Here is a 22,349-nt window from a genome sequence, read left to right as displayed (position 1 = left end):
CCCTTTAGGACTGTGTCTGCACGGAGAGCAAGTCACAGCTGCAGTGGAGCAGGGAAGCCCAGAACCAAGAAGTAAGGACAGTCGTGAGCCCCAGGGAGTATGACCTCGCGCACACACATTTCTGTTACAGGCTTCCCGCTCCACTGGTAGCCCCTGTAGAACGACACCGTGGGGTCTGGATCCAGGTTCAAGCCACTCAGTTAAGCATGGCAAAAACGCCTGCATCTTTAAGGATTTGGTATGACCAACGAAGGTAACAGGTGCAAATGTTCCCGTAGTAAGGACAGTCGTGAGCCCCAGGGAGTATGACCTCGCGCACACACATTTCTGTTACAGGCTTCCCGCTCCACTGGTAGCCCCTGTAGAACGACACCGTGGGGTCTGGATCCAGGTTCAAGCCACTCAGTTAAGCATGGCAAAAACGTCTGCATCTTTAAGGATTTGGTATGACCAACGAAGGTAACAGGTGCAAATGTTCCCGTAAGTTATGATTAAAATAGTTACTGAAAACAGCATACTTCTGTAAAACTGGGGACGGGAAGGGACTTGGTGTGTATACTGATGACAGGGCAGACCTACTCAGATTTGAAGGATTCTGAACGGGCCAGTATGCCTCTATTGAAGGGTATACTGAGAAAGACCATGGTTATGTTAAACAATTTTGCTTTTAAGGGTTATCAGTGTGCCAGTCATCCTAACGTTTTGTTTTGGTCCTCACGCCCAGTGTTGGAGACTGCACAGATTATTCCCGCAGTAAATGACGACAGAAGTGCATAAACTTGGGGCGCCTGGGTGGCGCAGTCGGTTAAGCGTCCGACTTCAGCCAGGTCACGATCTCGCCGCCCGTGAGTTCGAGCCCCGCGTCGGGCTCTGGGCTGATGGCTCAGAGCCTGGAGCCTGTTTCCGATTCTGTGTCTCCCTCTCTCTCTGCCCCTCCCCCGTTCATGCTCTGTCTCTCTCTGTCCCAAAAATAAATAAACGTTGAAAAAAAAAATTAAAAAAAAAAAAAAGAAGTGCATAAACTTGATTAATTTGCTTTTGAAATTTGCCACGTTTAGCAGAACACAATGGAAACTCTTGTAAATGTTCAGGCCTTGAGATTTGTGCTGTAATGACTTTGGAAGACTGAGAGATTCGGTCAATTGTTAATTTTTAGTTCAAGTTACTATAAAATGCCCTCAGCAATATTCCAGATTTGGCCAGGGCTTGCCACCCTGTTCCAGATGAACCATGTGTCCTCCCAGGGGAGTTCTGAGCTGGTTAACACACATGTGCCCCGTGAGGCACCGGCCAGGCTCATGCTGTTCTGCAGATCCCCTTGCAGAATCCCACAGAAATTCCTCTGGCCTAGAATGTAGCAAGAGGTACATCGTTGTTCCTGGTGTGGATTATAGAAGACAACCGAGTCTCAAGGCCGCGTTCCCCCCACCCCGTACAATCCCATTGTTACTATTTTATAAGGGCGCCCAGAGAAAAACATTGGAGCAAATGTGGGAGCTTTTACAGTAGGACTTCAACCTCCTCAACAAATAGGATTCTTTGCACCCTTCATAAAACCTAAGGTCTTGATTCATGGTCACCCTAGTGATCTGAGTGCCGTAGGTTGTGATCCTCTCTCATTTAGATCCTGCTGAATCACAGCCAAGACCCCTGCACCGAACCCCAGTTGGACACACGCTTCTCTCCATCGGCAGGGAGAGGTGCTTAAATACAACTTGCTTCGAGGCTCCCTCGGGGAGAAACGATCTCCAGCCACTTGTCACGATGTTGGCTTGGAGCAGCAGCCTTCGGTAGCTTGTAGGGGTGTTCCTGAGATGACCTTTCCTCAGGTCCTGCCACTTGATCCACAGCTTTGAGCAACTTTCAGTCAGCTGGAGCATCTTGTTCAGCCCGTGCAAATCCCTATAACCCAAGAACTTGCTCTGTAACTGAACCAAGGGCCTTAAAAGGGACTCAGACGTGGTTTCTAATATCCCACAACGAAAACTACATCCAAAAGGTGCTGTTTAACTCGTAGACTCTGTGGAGGTCACAGGAACTAGTTTCATCATAAAATACACATGGGGACGAGACAGGAAGAAGTATGCGGGTAAAGGTGTATCCTACCCTAAGAAGCCAGCAGGCTTCAATGTCATGCTAACTAAGGGTATCCTCCTGCTTTAGATTCTATTTTCTTTTTTTCTTCAAGAAGTTCCTTTTACTAAGAATCAAGACCTGTCCACTCATCCACTTGGAGTACTAACTAATCACAAAGTTAGAGTAACTAGTTTTTAATAGTTTCCCCCCTTTTGGGAAAGGCATTCTAAGCACCAGATGAGCTGTTTAGGGATTTTGCAAAGTAGGCTCTTGGCTCGGGTATCTCCAAATACTGCTTTGAATAGCAGGCAGATAATCAATTTTTTTCCCTTTTTTTCTGGTTGTTGTTTTCTAAACTTCTAACAGGTTCCTAGCAGCTTGGAGGTCAGGTATCCTGGTCCAGAAGTTTTTTTTCTGCTAAAATATGGCAGATTTTAAAATTCAGAATCTCTTCCTAATACCATCTTGTTTTGGGGGCGGGCGCCTGGGTGGCTCAGATGGTTAAACGTCCGACTTCCGTTCAGGTCATGGTCTCACAGGGCATTGGGCTCTGTACTGACAGCTTGGAGCCTGGAGCCTGCTTGGGATTCTGTGTCTCCCTCCCTCCCTCCCTCCCTCCCTCTCTCCCTCTTTCGCTGCTCTTCCCCTGCTCATGCTCTCTCTCTCCTACAGAAATAAATGTTAAAAAAAAGTGAAAAAAAAAATGCCACCTTGTTTCGCCCATGCCTCTATTCTGCACCTGTTTTCAACAGTGACCGTATTATGTTGGCTGTGTTTACGCTGAGGAAGTTATCAATTTTACATAGGTTTTTGTATCCAGATAATATGGCCAAAAATACTCCATGTGTGATGCGGAAAAACTGCAGTAAGAGATATCATGGAATTCAATTTCAATTTCATTTCTAATTAATTAGATTTTTAATTGAAAAAGACAAACCTTTACGAAGTTTCTTGTGATCAGGGACACAGAGCAACTCCGTGTCCAAAGAGTGAAGCGAGACGACACGCGGCCGGTTCCCCACAGCACACAAATTTTACCTGGCAAGCCATACTAACAAAACTGAATATAAAGCTAACATAACCTGTGGTTCCCAGGGCAGGGATGGCTGGCTGTTCTCGCAGAAGGTAAGGAGACGTGATGGGGTCCTCGGGGAGGACCTCAGCTGACAGGATGGCGGCCGCGGGCACTGAACAGGACTCACAGGTCTACCGACCACTCCCGCGGTCATCACGTAGGCTTACTAGTTACTGTTCTTTCTTTCTCTGGAAAACCATTTTTCTGTTCACCAGCTAAGCAATTCACTTACTGGCATATTTTACTGTAGTTCTGGGTCTATCTTAAAAAAAAAAAAGTAAATTACTGCACATCAGGTTCTCAGTAAGACACCGAACCCTTCCCCAAACACTTAGAAGGCACACCCTTGCTCTCCCCCTAGAGGCTCTTCTTCCCACATCCAAATTAATATATTCCTGAGTATTGTGCCACACACACTCACTAAACCAACTATTTAAAGATTGTACAATTAGGACCCAGAGGACGCAGAGTGAGGGCAGCACTTCTATCACTGGGCTTCCAGCTGTCCGGCAAGTGCATGGCCTCTCAGAGCAGCCCCCGGGGGTCAGGCCATGCTACACACACGAGGCTCGGTTCTGAACTGAGAGGCACAACCACGACACGTTGGACAAGATAAGGGGAATGCTAAGGTTCCAGGGCCACAAAATTAGGATTCCTCCACTGTAAAGAAATTACACATAACAAAAGATGAAGTTTTCAGATTTCCCTCTGCAATACTGATGTGTGACAGTTTAACTGAAAGATATTACTACATACACAAGCACAGAAATAAATCATTTTCAAGGACAATCACATCTACTTCTTATTCAAAGTTCAGGACCTACCACCTAAATTTGTGAATGTTATTATTTATAAAACAATAATTAATAATTTTCATTAACCTAAGTTTTAAATCTTGGAGACCATGAGAAAATACCGTGGAGAAAGAAAAACCAAAGGCTATTTTGAAAGACTGCATAAAGCTCCTTTCAGTTTCTTCTGAACACCACCAACAATGACCATGGTCCATGTGAAGAGCACACAACATAAAACTCAAAGAATTATGTCCAGGGGCGCCTGGGTGGCTCAGTCAGTTAAGTGTCCGACTTCGGCTCAGGTCATGATCTCGCAGTTTGTGAGTTCGAGCCCCGTGTCGGGCTCTGTGCTGACAGCTCAGAGCCTGGAGCCTGCTTTGGATTCTGTGTCTCCCTCTCTCTCTGCCCCTCCCCTGCTCACGCTCTGTCTCTCTGGCTCTCAAAAATAAATGAAGCATTAAAAAAAATTAAACAAACAAAAACCCAAAGAATGACATCCACGCTTCAAAAGGTCCAAAAGCCAAACCAGCCTTAAGTTTAACGTGTCTACTGGTCACAAGTATAATCACTTTATATTTCCTTGTCGTTAGGACTTGCTCTATTGGAAGACCAGTAAGAAGCCAAAAGGTCTTAAATATATTAATTGTTAAAAACACCAAAGAAGAGTTTAAGGAAAGAATATATTTGAACCACATAAACAAAAAAGTATTACATAAGAAAAAAAATGTAACAATTTATGTAAGTACCTAACATTTGAGCATGCTCTTACATCTAAAACAGATAACAAAAAGGTAATGGGTACTATATATGTACATTTCAGAAGTGTGCGTTAAAGAATTCTCTAATATAAAACATTTAAATTGTGGAGAATACTTTTCATGATACAGAAGACAACTGTTAAGATAGGCACACCCACAACCCTTACAAAAACATGCTTGCTGGAGATAAAATACATCTGAGTACTCACTTCTCAGATGTGAACACTCCGCACTTGTCAGTCATTGGACACCGCTTCTCGCTTTTGCACTGTAAGTGTCAACACTGGTGTGGGTTATGAATTACAATCAATTACCGTTATTTTTCAATGTTTCTGCCAAACTCCCAATAAAATGCACCTATTTAATATGAATACTTGAAACAATATTATTTGTATATAAAGTCACTTCCTTAATGCTTTTTTTTCTTTTTTAAAAAAGACACTATATTTATTAGAAAATAGTTATGACCACACATAGTGCTTTGGAAAATCTGAAACCCCAAATCAACACGTTCCATCAAGTGTGAGTAGCTCTAAGAAGCCCTAACTGAAAAGAACACAGAATGTAAAAAGCTGATAAATTTAAAGATTATAAAATTGGTTTATTGTGAAAGCAATTCAAGAATACCCAGTTAAAATCTTATCCCGACGCTACCCGATACAACCAGGAAGCACTTAAACACTTTTACGTTAGGAACGAGGACATACAACAAGAAAGGCCACATCAGCGCTGTGATCAGAGGAAGAACTCCTAGGTCTCTGTCAGGTCATCAGTACAGAGGGCATGACAAGGTCAAATATGGCGGCCGTCAGGTGCCTCAGCACCAAGGTGTAACCGGGCGAGCTAAAGTCGAGGCGACAAGAACTCCTATTCCTGTTTTGTGGCTGTACTGAAGTGACTGAAACTTTAGGAACAACCACCTTTAATGACAGCGAGTTGCAAGACCAGTCTTTACGGAAGAAAAAGAAATTCATCAAGTCCTCTACCAAGGTCCCACTGAGTCCTCGAGACCCCTGCCATGCCCCCCCCCCCGCCCCCCGCCCCCGGGCCTAAGCCTACTCTGTGGCTGTTTCAGATGCAGCTTACTGGCAAGCTGGGAGTGCCTTCCGAGTAGCTCTGACCTTCAGCACAAGAGAAAAAACAACATGCTGGATCGTCCATTTACTCAATTATGCATTCTAGGTACAATTTCATTATTGCTCTTAAAAAAAAAAAAAAAAAATCAGTGAATCTGCACAGTGGCCATTTCCCCTCAGGTAAGTCAAGATTTACTCTTTCTGTTGTTTTCTTAATAAAACCCTTAGATCCAGTAATTGCAAATGATCAACCTAAGGATCATTATGTACGGCACAGCGACTGCATGTTTGAGCACTGGAGGTACTTAATCTAAAATGTCTCACTCCTGACTTCTGCTCTCCTCTAAACTGAAGGGTCAAAATACTCTGATTTTGTAATTAAAAAAAAAAAATCTATCTTCCCAAGCATATCTTCCATTAACAGTTTTAGCCAGGAAAATAGATTTTTATGTCGGTCATGAGCCCTTGAAAATAAGGGCTTATTCTAGAAACAACAAAAGACCCTTAATCACAGAGGCGCTAGCTGGTGCCACTATAATTCACAACCAACTATTACCTTCATAGCTTATACTGAAGAGTTGATTCATGCTCATTTTGTTCCTTTAAAAAATACTCTTTGGAAACCATTATGACTCCTGTAGACACATACTCTAGTTATATCTCTTCCTGTAAAAATAAAAGTATAATCAGGATTATCTCTATTTCTTTGCTAAACTCAACTACCGATATACATTTCTTAAATCTGATCACTTTACCAGCTAACTCACAACCTCGACAGAATTCTATGTACTGTCCAGGGTCAGTTCTCAGCATACAGAAGTAGGAGCAAGTCTTTTAAGAACTATCTTGTAGGCAATATTTCCATGTAGTCTTTAATGTGTTTGTTACAAATGAGAACTAAGGTACTAGAATTTACTCCCAAAACTAGGGCGAAGGTAAATTTCCAAAGCTAAAGGAAGGAAAACCACTATGTAAAGCTTACCTCTGTCACGTATATTATGAACCTATTCAGTGATTTCCCATCAAAGCTTAAAATTAGTCCCAGGGATTATCAAGGGGAAAATAAAGCCCTATCTTGTTTTCTTCTTTCAAATTCATCAGACAATACTGTGTGCCAGAGGGCAGACTGTGCTCCTCTCAACACTCTACGTAAAAACAGCCCTTTCTAGAATACTAAACTACCCAAATGTCTGCAGACTGCCCCAACCAGGTTTAAACTACCTCTGAAATATAAACTACTCGTCATGTATTCTAAATGCATACATTCAAAACTACCATTTTAAAATAAACTGGAAAGTAGGGAAACCTTAAAAAAAAAAAGATACATTCTGCTATCACACTATTACAAAGATTATAAGTGTGTGTGTGTGGCTATATATAGAGAGAGCAGATAATCATGATTTAAATAAGATGTTAAAAAAATCAGGAAATGTAGATTTTTACCAAAGGCACTACAATAGCCGCCCCGAGATACAACTATAAACAGATTCTTCGCTACTATGGTAATTTGTCTAGGTTGGGGGGTGGGGGCAAAAACAAAAATAAAACAAAACAAAACAAAAACACAACCCAACCAATCAAAATGGAAACAAACAAACAAGAAGCAAACCCACAATAAACCCACCCAAACCTATACTAGAGTATGTGGCAATAATTAATATATTTCTATGGAAAAAACTCTCTCATGCCTTATAAGCTTCTAAAATAAAATCAAGGTCACTATGTGACTAACGAGAACACTAGGAGGGGAAAAAAAAAACACTGAAAGTAAAACAGTCTTCAGCCTCGGTTTCAGCTAGCTCATCAAATCTGCGCGAAGTACGTAACATCAGACCCGACATTCCTGGCCTGGCAGACGAGCCAGTTGTGGTTTTCCACTGGCCACACCACACGCAGCTGAAGAAACAACTGCCTGACAGAGTAAATGCTGTGACACGAAGCATCCGAGTTCCAAGTCTGAGTATTCAGTTAGGGTGATGGGCGAATGTCTAACTGGGCAAAAGGAAAGGCGTCCATCGTCCAAACAGGCTCACTTCCCCCAGCCCCCAAAACGAACAGTAGTTATAGTAGCAAAAGAAACAACAAAAGTCTCGAGTCTTTAGGGCCAACTAGGATAGAGGTCAGCAATATATTAACAGCAGCAACGGACAAGGAAGAGCGAGACAGTGGGTGAGAGAATCTTGCTGGACGTCTGTTCATCGTTCTCTGTATCAGCCACAAGACTGCGACCGGCTATGCCTGGAAATTTCGGGCACATCTCCTCAGATCCTTCACAGATTTGGAATTCGGTCTACCTGAGGGCTCTATAGCCATGTGAGAAAGCTTTCTTTGTCGAGCTTGGTGGCGGCCAGCACGGACTCCATGTCGTTGAGGATGTCTGAGCTCAGGGCTTCCTGCAGACTAGGCATCAGCTCTTCCCCCTCTATGTTCATCCCGTCCCCCTCCAGCGTCCCGAGGTCCACGTTCGTCCCAGGAATGGCTTCTAGGTAGTCTGGGAAGCGGTTCTGCTGAGAGGGGAGGGTGCTTTGGTTGATAGTGTCGCCTAATTGGGACGGAGAGGAGAGAGTCGGGTTTGAAAAAGCGGACATCAGAGCTGTGCGACGTGAGCCTTCAGACACGCCGGACTCACCCCCGAACCGATGCCCAGAGTTTATTTCAGGCTGAACAACTCACCGAAGACAAAATAATGCCAAGTTTACTTTTGCTTCAACATGGGTTCAGATACTAAAGCCGCAGTTTGACTGCTTGTTACTATGTACTGAGCACTGAAGGGGGTCACGGGAAAAACCGAAATCCCTTGAAAAACTATCTCCAGTAAGAGAAAGAACACGTACATCACACACGTGCATCGCTACTGGATGCTCTTCTAGAGAGAAGCCACTAAGTGAGATAAATGTAAAAGTCACGGTGTGGAGTGAATTCAAGCACACTTTATGGCAGGTTGAAATTGATGTTTTCCCAGTTTTAAAACAGCGCGGACAGCTTAAGCGCTCTTTGACCAAAACTGGTAACGTGACTTATTTCAGCACTTAAAATACTGAGTTAGCTGGCCAGGCACTTGAGGACCCTCTCCAATGACTCGTAATCTTAAACCTGGAGAGAGACTTCTCTCTGTGATCCTCCTGTTGTACGGGATTCAGGGTTACACCCTGGGGAGCACTAGTGTAAAAGGACTGGATGAAAACTCTATTCCGGCCTTGGAGATTCCCGTTCCTCACGGCAAAACAAGCCTCCCAGAAGCCCGGGAATAAATAACCCTCCCTTGCCTTCCCTCTAAGGGTTCCCTGATTTACCTGGCCAGGAAACCTTTTTTTGAGCATGACCACATTCGCATTCCTTAGAGCTCCCGGGCACATACCTCCCGGGAAAGCAGCACAGAGCATGGAGGGCACAGGGGTTTGGAGAAGAGCAAAGGGGAGGGGGGAGGGGCAGGGGAAGCGTGCTGGGCGTGAGATGGGTCTCAAGTGTGGGCACGGGAAGGTGGACCAGAGTCTGAGGGAAGCAAAGAAGGTGGCAGGGTGCACTCTCAGGAGCACTGAAGCCGTGAGCTGGACGAGCGACCCGCCAGCAAGGGAACCGGCCGCTGGAGCCGCCGGGGGGCTGCTCCGTCTCTCGGCCAGTGCATGCCCTGCGCTCGCTGCCAACTCCAGGGCCATCGGTGCTCGCCAGTTCCTTGATTACCCTTCTCGGCTCCTGCAAGATGCCCCGCAGCTATTCTGACAGTAAGCAGGTGAGCCCCACAGCCTCGTCTTTCCCCCTGGTTTTCTGAGCGCCTGACACCTAAGTTGGAGCAGAACCCTCAGGGAAGGGGCAGGCGCACACCGAATCACATTCGATAGAGAGCGAGCGGATCGCAGACAGAAGTCTCTCTCCAAGATTAAGAACACGAGCCATCAGGACGCCAGGGGGCTCAGTCGGTTGAGCGTCTGACTTCAGCTCAGCTCATGAGCTCACAGTTCGTGGGTTCGAGACCCGCTTCCGATTCTGTGTCTCCCTCTCTGCCCCTCCTCCCTTGCTCATGCTCTGTGTCTCAAAAATGAATAAATGTTTAAAAAAAAAAGTTTTTTAAAGGAAGGGAGGGGAGGGAAGGAAAAAAAAAAGACAAGAAAAGGAAAGAAAGAAACTGAGTCACCAGAGAGGATCCTCAAAGGCCTTGCCAGCTAACTCAATATGTAAGTGCTAAAATAGGTCACATCACCAGTCGTCATTGGAGCTAAGTCGTCCAGGATATTTGAAAACTGGGAAACAGATTACAAAGTGCCAGGGAGAAACAAAGCAGACTTGATCTGAATCAAGTTTTCAGGATTTTAGCTGGTTTTATTTTTTTTAAGGGTATTTACTTATTTTGAGAGAGAGAGAGAGAGGGAGAGAGAGAGAGAGAGAGAGAGAGAACACGAGCTATGGAGGGACAGAGAGAGTGGGAGAGAGAATCCCAAGCAGGCTCCATGCTGTTGGCACACAGCCCGATGCGGGGCTTGAACCGTGAACCGTGAAACCACAGCCTGAGCTGAAGTGAGATGTTACCTGACTGAGCCCTGCAGGTGCCCCTTAACCAGTTTTCTTCCGAACTGCCTTTGCTCACAGCAGCTTGACAGACCTGCCGTGTCTTGCCGACGGATCGCTAAGAATGAATGAAGCACACCCACCTGTGTCCATCTCATCAACACTGTTCAAGAAGTCGTCAGGGGTTCGAGGGACGCTGTAGCTGCTCATGCTCAGTCCGCTGTCTGTACTCTCATCGCGGGAGTGGTAGGTGCCACTACAAAACAGGACAGTTACAGAGCAACACGAGGGCTTCCAATGATTTCCAGGTAAACATGGAACGCCTGCTGAGGACCAACACGGTTCTCCAAGACAACGAGTAACCATTCCTGCAGCGTAAGAAACGAGCCCCTCCTCCTTTGGGATCTTACACAGCCCTGGAGGGAAGGGAGGCAGACAAGTTCATCCTTTTCTTTCCAAGTCTATTTGTTTCTTTATTTGAGAGAGAGCGAGAGAGACATTTCATGTGTGAGCACAAGTAGGGGAGGGACAGAGAGAACCCCAAGCATGCTGCACTACCATCAGCACACAGCCTGACATGGGGCTCGAACTCACAAACGGTGACATCACGACCTGAGCCTAAAGCAACAGCTGGATGCTTAACTGAGCCACCCAGGTGCCCCAGACAAGTTAACCCTGACTGAAGCTGGCAGCTGTAAGGAACCCAAACCACTCTGAAGGTCCTGGGTCAGGTGGCAAGAAAAGAAAATAAGAGGGTGCCTGGTTGGTTCAGTCAGTTGAACATCCGACTTCAGTTCAGGCCATGATCCCATGGTTCGTGGGTTTGAGTCCTGTGTCAGGCTCTGTGCTGAAAGTGCCAAGTCTGCTTGGGATTCTCTCTTCCTCTCTCTCTGCCCCTCCTCTGCTCTCTTTCTCTATCTCAAAATGAAATAAGCATTAAGGAAAAGAAAAGAAAAAAACATACAGCCACAGTTTTCCTGGATGACAAATTCTCTGTGTAGGTATGCTCTCTGCAACACCATCTCTGTCGGGGGGGGGGGGGGGGGGGGAGGGGGAGGGGGAGGGGGCGGAGCAGGTGCACACAGTCTGCTTATTTCAAGGTCTCCATCTCCCAGGTGGGACAGCACAGGCATCGAGTCAAAATGCAACTCCAGGTACTGGCGAGACAGGTTGGCACTACACTCAGATCCCCAGCTCATGCGGAGTTCAAGCGAAGGAAACACCAACCCAAGACAAAGAACCAGAACTCCTTTTGGACTGGGCCAAAACAGACGGAGTCACCGCCGCCAAGGTGAGAATTTCCTTAACCAAATCTCCTTGCTTCTGTGTAGGGGAAAAAACCCCAAACACCTCAGCTTAAGACAGGAACCCTTATCGTTCCAGCTAAAGGACACATTTAAGAAAACAACTACAGGGCACAAACCCTGGGGAAAAACAGAAAAACATGAATCAAGATTTTAACTTTAGGCTAATGAAGTTAAACACAGTCAGTCTTCATTGCCTACATGAACACAATCTCCCCTCACTGCCCGCATGAGCACATAGTCTAGCCTAAATATCCTCACTGCCTGTGTGAGCACCCAGTAGGAGATCTCACTGCCTGCTCGAGCACACAGTACGGTAGATCTCCTCACTGGCTGCGGGAACAGAACATCGCCCTGAGCTCGTGGCACTCCCAGCAGCTGGCATGGACAGCAAAATCTGGGTACTACTAATTTTTAAAAATCTATGGTAAAGTGGGGTTCCTGATGGTCTCTGACAGGGATGTGAACCGTAACTTTTCTCAACGCCTGGACACTCGGGCAGCTCTTTAGCTCACACAAAAGTGCACCAAAAAACCCACCTAAAGCTATGAAAATCAGCTTTCACAGTCACTCGGGGTTGAACACCCAATCCCCCCACATTTCCTCCCTTATTACCTGATGCAGATGCTCTGTCCTCCCCCCAACCCTGCACCCTGAAACTGCTGGATTACTCCGATGCTTCTGCCAGATTCTGGCAAGACGCAAAAGCCTCACAAAGACACAAGAAATCACAGATGAGCGTCTGAGACCGTCTGTGTAAGATACAGCTGCCTTGGAGCAGGCCTCCCTCAGGATACGCTCGGTTTCCCTTCCACCAAAAGCGCACGCACGCACCACGCACAGGGCACTCGGGGGCAAAGGGCTGACTCACGGGGCCATGCACAACTCTTCCCGAGGAGCCCGCACTCCTGGGGCCTGCAGCCCACCACCTCACACATGCTCCCTGGGCACCTGCTCCCACGGGATGGGCCTGAGCCCAGGCCCCTGAAGACAGAGAGGGAACAACAAAAACCTACGAATGATGCTTTCTGAGAGGCTCATGACGTCAAGGAGGGAGGTGAACAAACACGGTGACGAATCACATTCCGGCGTTAAGTGAGCCAAGTGTTTTTAGAGCGAAGAGAGGGGTGTGGAAAAGTCTATGGAGAGGACACGAACCTGACCTCCGAGGGTGTCAGGGCAGAGGGGACACAGGATGCCACACGAGGGACAAGAGTCAGGATGGTGGCCAGGTGGGGTCCCAAGTGTTTGGAGCTAAGATACGTTTGAATTGAACACTAGACAACAGGGAAGCCATCCAGTTTCTGTAAGAGAAATGCTACAGTGAGATGGGTTTTAGAAGCTGGGGTACTTCACCGAGTGGAGAAAGGACTGCCCCCACAACAGCAGCATGGACGACCGGACACCCCGTGACCTTTACCAGGAAAGTCTCAAACTGCAGCCCAGCCTTCAGTGAAGTTCTAAGAGAATCTTCACGAACAGCTGCCAGAAGGACATGCCGTCCACCTGCATCCCTACAGTCCAACTGTACCCTGGGGCCAACACAGGTCTCCAAATGGGCCCTGGATTCTACTGATCTGAATTTTCCTTGTGGGGAAAAAGCAAAGTTCTGGCTTCAACCTTTCCCAATTAACCTCGTGTAAGTTCACAACTGCAATCTTGTGTAAATACACTCAACTTCTGGCCCAACTTTAAACTGGATGTGTCAAAGGAGCCAATACAAACTTGAAATACATTCTCGATGGCCTTCGAAATCAAGCCTGGGAAGCAGGGCACCAGTGCCAGTCTTACCACCAAGCAAACTATGGGATTTCTACGATACTAAGTATTTTGGTCACATGAGAGAAATGTTGTTTTTCTAAGATCACCAAGTTTTCAGCTTAGCTGGTGTTGACTGAAAGCACGGTACGATAGCTTTCCTAAACCAAACATTTTTTAAATGGTTTAAAAAGTGCATTGCTTAGAACTGGTTAAACACACACACACACACACACACACACACACACACACACACACACACAAAACCAAAAGTAAAAGTACACAGACAAGACAGCATTTGTTCCTTATTTTTAAAAACCGAAATTCCATAAAAATATCTTGCAACCCAGAAGAATGAACCGTAGTCAAGCCTTAGTTGTAAACGGATTTCCTGGCGCAGAGTGTGACCTGCTTCCATACACGGCACCGACATTTCTGCCGGAAACCCATCTGGGTGAACTCACTGAAAAGGACCTGTGGGCTGCGTGAGTTTGAAGCAGTGTCTTTGATAGCTGTGTGTTTTTACAAAAGGCACAACCTTACGTTTCATGTCCTTGAACTTCCTGTAGCGAAAGCGCAGGGCCCACACTCATGTGGGAAACGCCTGCCCTGGATCCTTCAAACGCAGGCCTGAGGACGTTTAGGACCACGTTCATCTGCTTTCGTGGAAGGGCACGCATGTGCCCGCCGACTCTGTGGTGTTAAGTCACCGTCAGTCAACAGACAGAAGCCAACACATGACTGGGAAAGTGTCCCCAGGTCCCCACGGCCCATGTCCTCCCACGGGAGCCGGCTCTGAACCTGGAGTTCCACTGTCCTCGCCATTTACAGCAATGCTGTCTGGCGTCCCCCCCGACGCTCCTGAAGCTGCTCCCCTTCTCAGTGGCCGGGAACAGCCCTCACCCACCTGTTAAGAAAGGGATCGGAGCTAGTGGTCGTCATTGTCCTCAGCTCCTGAGACATCCCAGGCGAAGGCACTGGGTTCTGAGTCCCACCTTCCTGGTCCAGTGTCGGTAACTGGCTACGAAGAGCTAATTCCTAGAGGAAAAAAACACAAACAGAATCAGTCTACGGACAACAAATGTACTGTTCGAATGAAAGAAATAAAACGCACACTAGGGGGCCAAGTACATACAACAAAGTTCAAGCGTTAAACTGTCTACTTCAAAGCTAACAGTTTTCCTGGTCAAAAAGACCAAGTTCTCACATGCATTTCCAATGACTGAAAATTAAGTTGCATAAATTCAAAGTTGATCTAGTCTTATTATCCCCCAAATGTACACACTTTCCTACCTAACTTCATTTTGTTATTTTTTCTTACTCTGGCAGACACTCCCAAGCCCGCCCTACCGGGCACGACGGCAATTCTGGTCTCGCGAAAAAGAATTCTTCAAGTTTACTTCTACGCGCCAACTGTCCTCTGAGTCTGCACCAGGAATAAAGTCAGAAACACGCCATCGGAGGGTTTCTGAGCAGCCGCCATTGTTTCTCTGCTGGACTTGGGGTTGCACCCGCGCACCCAGACAAGCCCGGCCGAGGCCACACACCTCTCTCTGCTGCTCTGTCCTTTCTCCTCTACTCCCCTTGGGTCCCTGCCCTGCCTCTCAAGCTCTCCTAAAGCTCAGGTGTGCAGCTTCCTCTCTCTTGGCTTTCTGGTTTGACTTGAAATGTGGCTTTTGACTCCAAAGGACCCCGCCCCCACAGAGCGCACCCTCCTCCCTCCTCTGCAGTCTGAGCCTGCACCACCTCCCACTGAATCAGGTCTATGCCTGCTGAATACAACAGCCTACGAACGAGCGTTTCTTAACCGGAAGATCATGACAGAATGCAGAGGGTCTGTGAACTTGGGTGAAGAAAAGACAATGCCACCTTTATTTTTCACCAACTTCCAACTGCAATTTAGCATTTTCTTCAGTTACAAATACAGGCAACTAAACAGCAGTGTTTGTTATACCCTCTGACTTTCCATCAATGGAAAACATGTTCATATCATAATGTAGTTGCAAATATCTTAAATTACTACTCATGCTCATCACTACTTCAGTGCTACTTAGTTATAAGACACACTGTTATGTCTGGTTACTTACACATCAATTACCAAGTGAATGATTCGCTCAACAGGACTGCTCCTCAATCTTCCAGATTCCAATGACCCACACCCACCTCCGTCACCCACTTGTACAGCTGACACTGTGTGGTTTAAGACCAAACCTACCTCTAAAACCTCGAGTCACGTTTGGGACAGTGATCACTGTGTCACTTCAGTGCACTGGCTCACCCTGGGTCACACCTGTGCACAACGCCTACCTAATCATCTGTCACCAAACTCTTGGATCTCTGAATTGCAGTAAAAGTGACCACCATTGTACTTCAACCCCTAAACCCCTCTGCATCACCCCGGAGCAGGCACGGACAGTCCTCCCCCAGAAATCTCACACACACTCCTCCTGCCTTCTGGGACCACAAGTGCTCTGCCCACCAGCTTCCTGTGTGACTTCCACCCACCTCCCCTCTCCTCCTGTTCCAGTTGAGTGGCTTCCCCTTTTTTTTCCCATTAAAAAAAACCCCTCAGGTGTAAGTAACACACAACATTAATCTCCAGTGTGTAACACAAAGACTCAGCATTAGTACACATTGTGAAGTGACCCCCACAATCACCTGAGTAGGTACCATCCCTACACAGCTATGTTTTTTTTTTCTTGTGATGAGGACGTTTAATATTTATTCTTTTAGCAACTTTTAAATATGCGATTATTATCCCGTTAATTATTAACTGTGGTCACCGTGACCTATTTTATACCTGGAAGTTTGCACCTTTTGGTCCCCATCCCCCAACCCCCAATGTGTTCTCTTTATCTACAAACTTGGCTTTTGTTTTGGTTTTTAGATTCCACTTCGTAAGGGAGACCATGCGGTATTTGTCTCTCTGACTGACTTCTCTCACTTAGCGTAACACTTTGCAGGTCCATCCGTGTTGTCACAAATGGCAGGATTTACACACACACACACACACACCCCTTCACCCATTCAACTGTCAAAGGACACTCAGGTTGGTAAGTGGTGGGCAGCTAAATGGACACTTCGACAGATCTCAGGTCTTGGCCACCGTGAGTAATGACGCAGGGATACCAGCCTGAGCTCTGAGCTGATCGTCTGAAATACACAAGAGGCCACCTCACAGCAAACTGCCACCACGAGTCAGTACCACACACGTGCTTCCTCCATTTCTACAACAGGATTGCTAAGAAATGCAGAGAAACACACAACTGTCCAGACTAGTCTAAATCGATGGTCTCTGGCCTTGAATGGCCACAGTCCCACTCTGTGATGTTCTGTTTTCTCACGTCCCCACCGTCACTGTCCCACACCCAGCACACGCTCTCAAGCCCGACGCAGTCAAGGTCGTCCAAACGTCTGTCCCACGTCAGTAGGAACGCACAGGCCGTCCAGGCGTCTGGCTTTCTGCCTCCTCCTCTCGCAAAGCTCTCCCCAGTTGCACTCCTCTTCCTAACTCGTCCCCGAGTCTCCCCTGTCCCTGCCGAAGGCCAAGCCACTCTCCCAGCAGCCTCTGGGGACTCGCTGCATCTGTCCCCTGTCCATGCTCTCCACCCTCGCCAACCCCTCCCGCTGAGTGACCAGAACTTCAGAAGTGCGAGGATCTGTAGCACGGCCCTGCTCTCCACACCGCCTTTCGACTAGAGTGCTTTGCTCTCTTCTCTGTTATCTAAGACTCTGTTCCCTTCCCTGGGGAGGGGAGCTCTCTGCCATGATCCCATCTCCATCTTCGGAGAGACTGGACAGAGAGAGGTTACATCTGTAACAGTTTGAGCACAGGTATAACATGATCTTAACACTTATCACACAATAGTGTAGTTCCTTCCTTCCTTCCTTCCTTCCTTCCTTCCTTCCTTCCTTCCTTCCTTCCTTCCTTCCTCCCTCCCTCCCTCCCTCCCTCCTTCCTTTCTTTCTCCTCTGTTCCTTGAGGGCACACTGAATGAATGAACAAATGGACGGTTTTGGAGAATACCTTAACTTCTGAGGCTCTGAAGAATTTATGCTGCCATTAAAACATGAGGATGTAAATAGGAAGAAATTTGAAAACGACGAGTATTGTAAGCTCTGGATGAAGCTGATGCTTAGAGTTCTGTGAGGGAGGGAGCCGGAGATCTGTCAGAACACGGCGGTACCTCGCAAATATCGTAAAGAGAGCCTCATTTGCTTTCTACTTCCTATCAAAGAAGGCAGGCACCAGTTTCTGCAGAGCAAACACAGGACCTGACACTACTCCGACTCGTTACTAAAATAACCAATAAATTGGCTATGATTTTTATGTTAACCAATTTTTATTTTACTTTTGTTTATGAAGTTCCCACTTTTTCGACATCGTTTCATGAAGCTAAAGCTAACTGTCAGGCGCAGATTCTCCATGGTTTTGCTACTCTGGATTTTACCACTTTGCCGAATCTCGTCGGCCGCGGTCTCTGACAGCTGAACTGCTGTTGTCAGCGGCCGCCACAGACCCGCCGCCAACGCTCGCAAAGAAGTTCATCTGGAGATGTGCCTGAAGCCGCCTGAGGGCTACAAGGGACCACGGAGACGCGCTTCTCATCCCATCTGTGCGGGGGGCCGTGACAGGGGCCGTGTCGGGTTCATGTGAAGTGAGTCCGAGAGGCTCAGGAGAAAATGCCATTCTACTGCACTGGTGTCGGTGGGGTGGGGGCGTCAGCATTGGCAGCGGCATGAAAACAAACATAACGTGCTAAGGCCAGTGACACATATGCACACAGATCACAGAAACCAAAGCAAGGTAGGAATGTTCAGCCCAGTTTTGAAACTTCTAGACATAGCAAAAAGAACAGAGTTGATTAAATGCCCTACGTAATTTCTGAACAGTTTTACTGAGGATAAATGATGTGTAAGTACTTATACACATATTACCCAAAAATGGATATTCTTAACACAGCCTAGTATTTGCTGAAGACAAAACTGCTTTAATTAAAGTCAACTTGGTAGCCCCCTCCCCAAATCATTAATTCTCAATGTTTGTATTTCCATCTGCTGTTAATATAATTTATTCCACTGGGTTCAGTAACGAAGATGGAAAAATTTTGTTGATATTTGAAACAAACTGTCAAAAACAGGGGAAGGAAACCAAATGCATTTACGCATTTACGCAGGGTAACAGACCAACTTATTTCCTCCTTAACTTATGACTGGAGCTCAACTGAGCACAAAGAGAACAACCTATGTGCTTCCCGCGCAAACACACATGCACGCACCACACACCCACACACAGAGTCCTGTGAAGGCAGGCCTCAGAGGTGACACGGAAATTTGGGGAAGTGCTTGACTCCATGCTCTGCCGCGTCAGATTCTGGAGGAAAGGGCCTGTGGAGTCAGCAGGGACTGATAAATCCCGGCTTTTCACTGAAAGCAAGCTTACAACTGCTTGTACCCTTGGCCAAGAAATGGAAATGTGAAAGTGAACCAACTTATGTAAAATCAAGAATTTTAGCGGTACAATACTGAACTGTGTTTCAGAGCCATATAGACCTTTTGCAAGTGACTTTAGAGAAAAATAATTGTAACTGGATAGGTATGAAAAAAGCTACATAAGCTGAATGTTTTAGTCACAAAATACATTCCACAGAAACCTTTTGTCCATTATACGGCATTTAAAACTACGCCTGCACGCATCGATACGAACCTGTATAGAATAAGCTTACTCTAGTGCAATAAAGTAGTTTTAGCAGAACTCACTCTGGACAAATATGGACAGTGAATCTGGCATAGACGTTTCAAAACAAGTTTGGGGACATAACTGGATCATCTATAAAAACTGATTTCAGTTGAGACACTTCATGTTGAAAGTTATGTCTATCTCTAAGGAGTCTTTTACTGTGAACAAATGCCTAAAATTAGAATACTAAGCTAAAAATACAAGTTTGTTAAGCTTCTCTTTTTCCCAAAGGTAGTTAGAATAAATAGTTTGACAGACTTTCAAAAACGGAGAAACAAGTTATAGGAAATTTGGCCAAAATTTAATCATGCTTCTGTATTTCAAAGGTCAAAAAGTTCTTTTAGAGCATTTGACTTTTTCTAAATGAAGCAATATTTTTAGCTCTTTTTCTTCTGTAATAATAAAAAAATGCGGCAGCTTTTCCCAGCGAGCTTCTAAATCTTAGCTAATGTGGCACAGACACATTGGGAGTCACAGCTATCTGCACTGTGAGTTACACGGATGGTCCCAGCTTGGTCCAAAGGGAACTTTCCGGGGTGGCTGGTGAGGGCAAACTCAAGTTGGCCCTCGTTACGTCGTGGACTTTTATGGACTTGGGGTCTCGCCAGAAGCCACTGGCCCTTTTTACGTTTCCCTCCAGTCGCTTAAATAGCAGTATCCTTCCCCACAGGGTGAAAAAGACACTTTAAGATAATATATATCTGGTAGTTAAAATATTTTTCCCCCATAAAAAATGAGTACTTTGCTTCACATCATTTACAAAAATAAGGAGAAAGGCAGCAGAAGCAGTCATCAGTCTGGAAACATTTAGAACATTTCTGGGTTACTGAATTCTTAGGGTATCCAAGAAAAACGCAAGCACATGTCTACACAAAGTCGAAATTTGGAACAACCCAAATGTCTGTCAGAAAGTGAAAAGAGAAACAATCATAGGATAGCCCTACCATGGAATACTAGTTAGCAATAAAAAGAAAGAAGAGAGAGGTTCCTGGGTGGCTCAGTCAGTTAAGCATCCGACTCTTGGTTTTTGGCTCAGGTCATGACCTCACAGTTCATGGGAGGGAGTCCTGTGTAAGGCTCTTCGCTGACATCGCGGAACCTGCTTGGGATTCTCTCCCTCCCTCTCTCTCTGCCCCTTCCCCACTCACTCCCTCTCAAAATAAATACGTACACTTAAAAAAAAAAAAGTATGGACACAACATGAGTGGATCTCAAAATAATCACAGGTGAAAAGTTATGATTCCACTTAGAGAAAATTCTATAAAATATAACGTCAACTTCAATTACTTTTTTAAATCAAGTCTGTCTTTCAGCAAGCAAGCACTAAGCTGTGTTAACAGTGCATCCGCTTTAGGGTAATACATGGTGGATTGAAGGCGTGTTTTTTTCAGGGTAATCAACTTGTTTAAGGAAGGTTAGTTTAGTGAACCAGAAATCCCTACTTAGAAATGGAGAGTAACTCTAAAAATATGCATCTTATAATAGTTTGTCTTAGTGATAGCAGGTTATGTCCATAATTTTAAAAACAGAGGGTAAAAAAAGGCCATTTCTTCCACTGTTCCAGAGACCTTGCCAGACCCCGCTTCCCAACCCAGCTATAAACACAGAATATTTCCTTACATTTTAAGTGACGAAAACATTCAGTCAATGATTAGAATGCTTTTGGTGTTTTAGTATGTGTGCCATTCACCAAGTTATCTTTAGCTGCAGAACATTTTTTACTAAAAAACTGTACACATGGATCTGGGGCAGTTTTGAGAACTACAGTATGATAACAAAATCTGAAAGGGTAGTCTGGTGTTCCCAGCATTCTCCTGAGATTCAACACTTTTTCTGAAAGATCTCCAGAATTAGGTCTTCAGTAATTTGTTAATTATGGTGTCAATTCAAGTAATACACATTATTTTAACATTCTTCAAATAACAGAAACCTCAGGGCGCCTGGGTGGCTCAGTCACTGAAGAAGCATCCAACTTCAGCTCAGGTCATGATCTCATGGGTCACGGGTTTGAACCCTGAGTTGGGCCCTGTGCTGACAGCTCAGAGCCTGGAGCTTGTTTCAGATTCTGTGTCTACCGCTCCTTCCGACCCTCCCCTGCTCGCACTCTGTCTCTTTCTCTCTCTCAACAATAAATAAACGTTAAAAAAAAAAATTTTCAAAAATTATAGAGACCTTAATGAGTAACACAAATGAGATAACATGTTAGAATACGCGAGTGTGAAGTATATCAGAATTTTCAACACGCTTATTAAAAATACAATCTAAAAACTGATGAGGAAACACCTAAATGAATTTATGGTTTATTCAGTACTAGGACTTCAAAAAGAGGAGAGATAATCTTGGGCAAAGTCAACTCTGAAACAGCTTTAACAAGAAAGACAACTTGGAGAAACAAAAAGCCAAATTCTTTACCGTTCTTAAATTCTAGGAAAAAAAGACGACCATTGTTTTCACGTGACCCTGAGCAGTGGTATTACGTTGCTCCATGTGGCTAAAACTAGGGACATCCAACCCTCTTCACCACTGCAGGCGACCAGTGTGGCGTCACGTCCTCCACACAGACACCGAGGTCTCACCCTCGGGTGCATCTAGCACTACCCGCAAGAAATGGCAAGTACACCAAGTCATTAGCGGCAAACTACTTACAGCTATCATTTCTATGAAGACTGAAGCAGCTATTTGCTCAGAAATAAAGCTAAGATACCTATGCACAGCTGTCTTGTTTCTATTTCCTGAATGGTCTCGAGGACTCTGACAAGGCCACGTAGAACGGGTTTTGACGTCCAGGCCTCGAAGAGGAACCGGACAGTCTCACTGGGCAAGAGGGAAGGGGAATCGCTCACGAGCGGGATCAGGGCAAGAGTGCACACAGCCAGCGGGGCGGGAGTCAACAGGAAAAGGCAAAAGCGTCCACACTCGGGGCACAATCTTTCTCAAAATATGTCTTTCAAAAGACCCCGAAACAGAAATGGAACTGAAAACCACAGACAGCGCACACGGCACCGACCCTCTTGGAAGGTCTCCAACTGATGGACGAGAAAGAGACGCGGCCAGAAAAGTGAGCGTTACAGGCTCAGCCTCAGGAGCGGACGTGACGTTTGTAGTTGCAAAAAGTGTTTTCTGAGGATACAAATAGCTTTTCCAACATAAAAACAGTGAATAATCCAAATAAAATTAAAATTTTTAAGTGCTCTGAAGACAACTTTTTCCAAAATTCTGCAATCAAATCCTAATAAATTAAGGTGGTTATTTCCCATCTTTAACT

At 45.7% G+C, this 22,349-nt stretch overlaps 1 protein-coding gene across 8 annotated transcripts in view; it reads right to left on the bottom strand.

Annotated features, from left to right (window-relative positions):
• Positions 1-4,606: 4,606 nt before the first annotated feature.
• Positions 4,607-22,349, bottom strand: part of YAP1 (Yes1 associated transcriptional regulator) — a 113,186-nt gene continuing 95,443 nt past the window's right edge. For all 8 annotated transcript variants that reach the window (XM_045038186.1, XM_045038190.1, XM_045038187.1 and 5 more), the window contains 3 exons: positions 14,252-14,382; positions 10,426-10,538; positions 4,607-8,321 (listed from right to left, as the gene is read on the bottom strand). In XM_045038186.1, coding sequence (XP_044894121.1) covers positions 8,083-8,321; positions 10,426-10,538; positions 14,252-14,382 — 483 coding nt within the window. In that variant the 3' untranslated portion in view covers positions 4,607-8,082. The remainder of the gene's footprint in view (positions 8,322-10,425; positions 10,539-14,251; positions 14,383-22,349) is intronic.

This window comes from Felis catus, chromosome D1, assembly GCF_018350175.1.
Source record: "Felis catus isolate Fca126 chromosome D1, F.catus_Fca126_mat1.0, whole genome shotgun sequence".
NCBI classification, from domain to species: domain Eukaryota; kingdom Metazoa; phylum Chordata; class Mammalia; order Carnivora; family Felidae; genus Felis; species Felis catus.
Note: the sequence above shows the minus strand (reverse complement) of the source record. Positions and strands in the feature narration are given on the sequence as shown.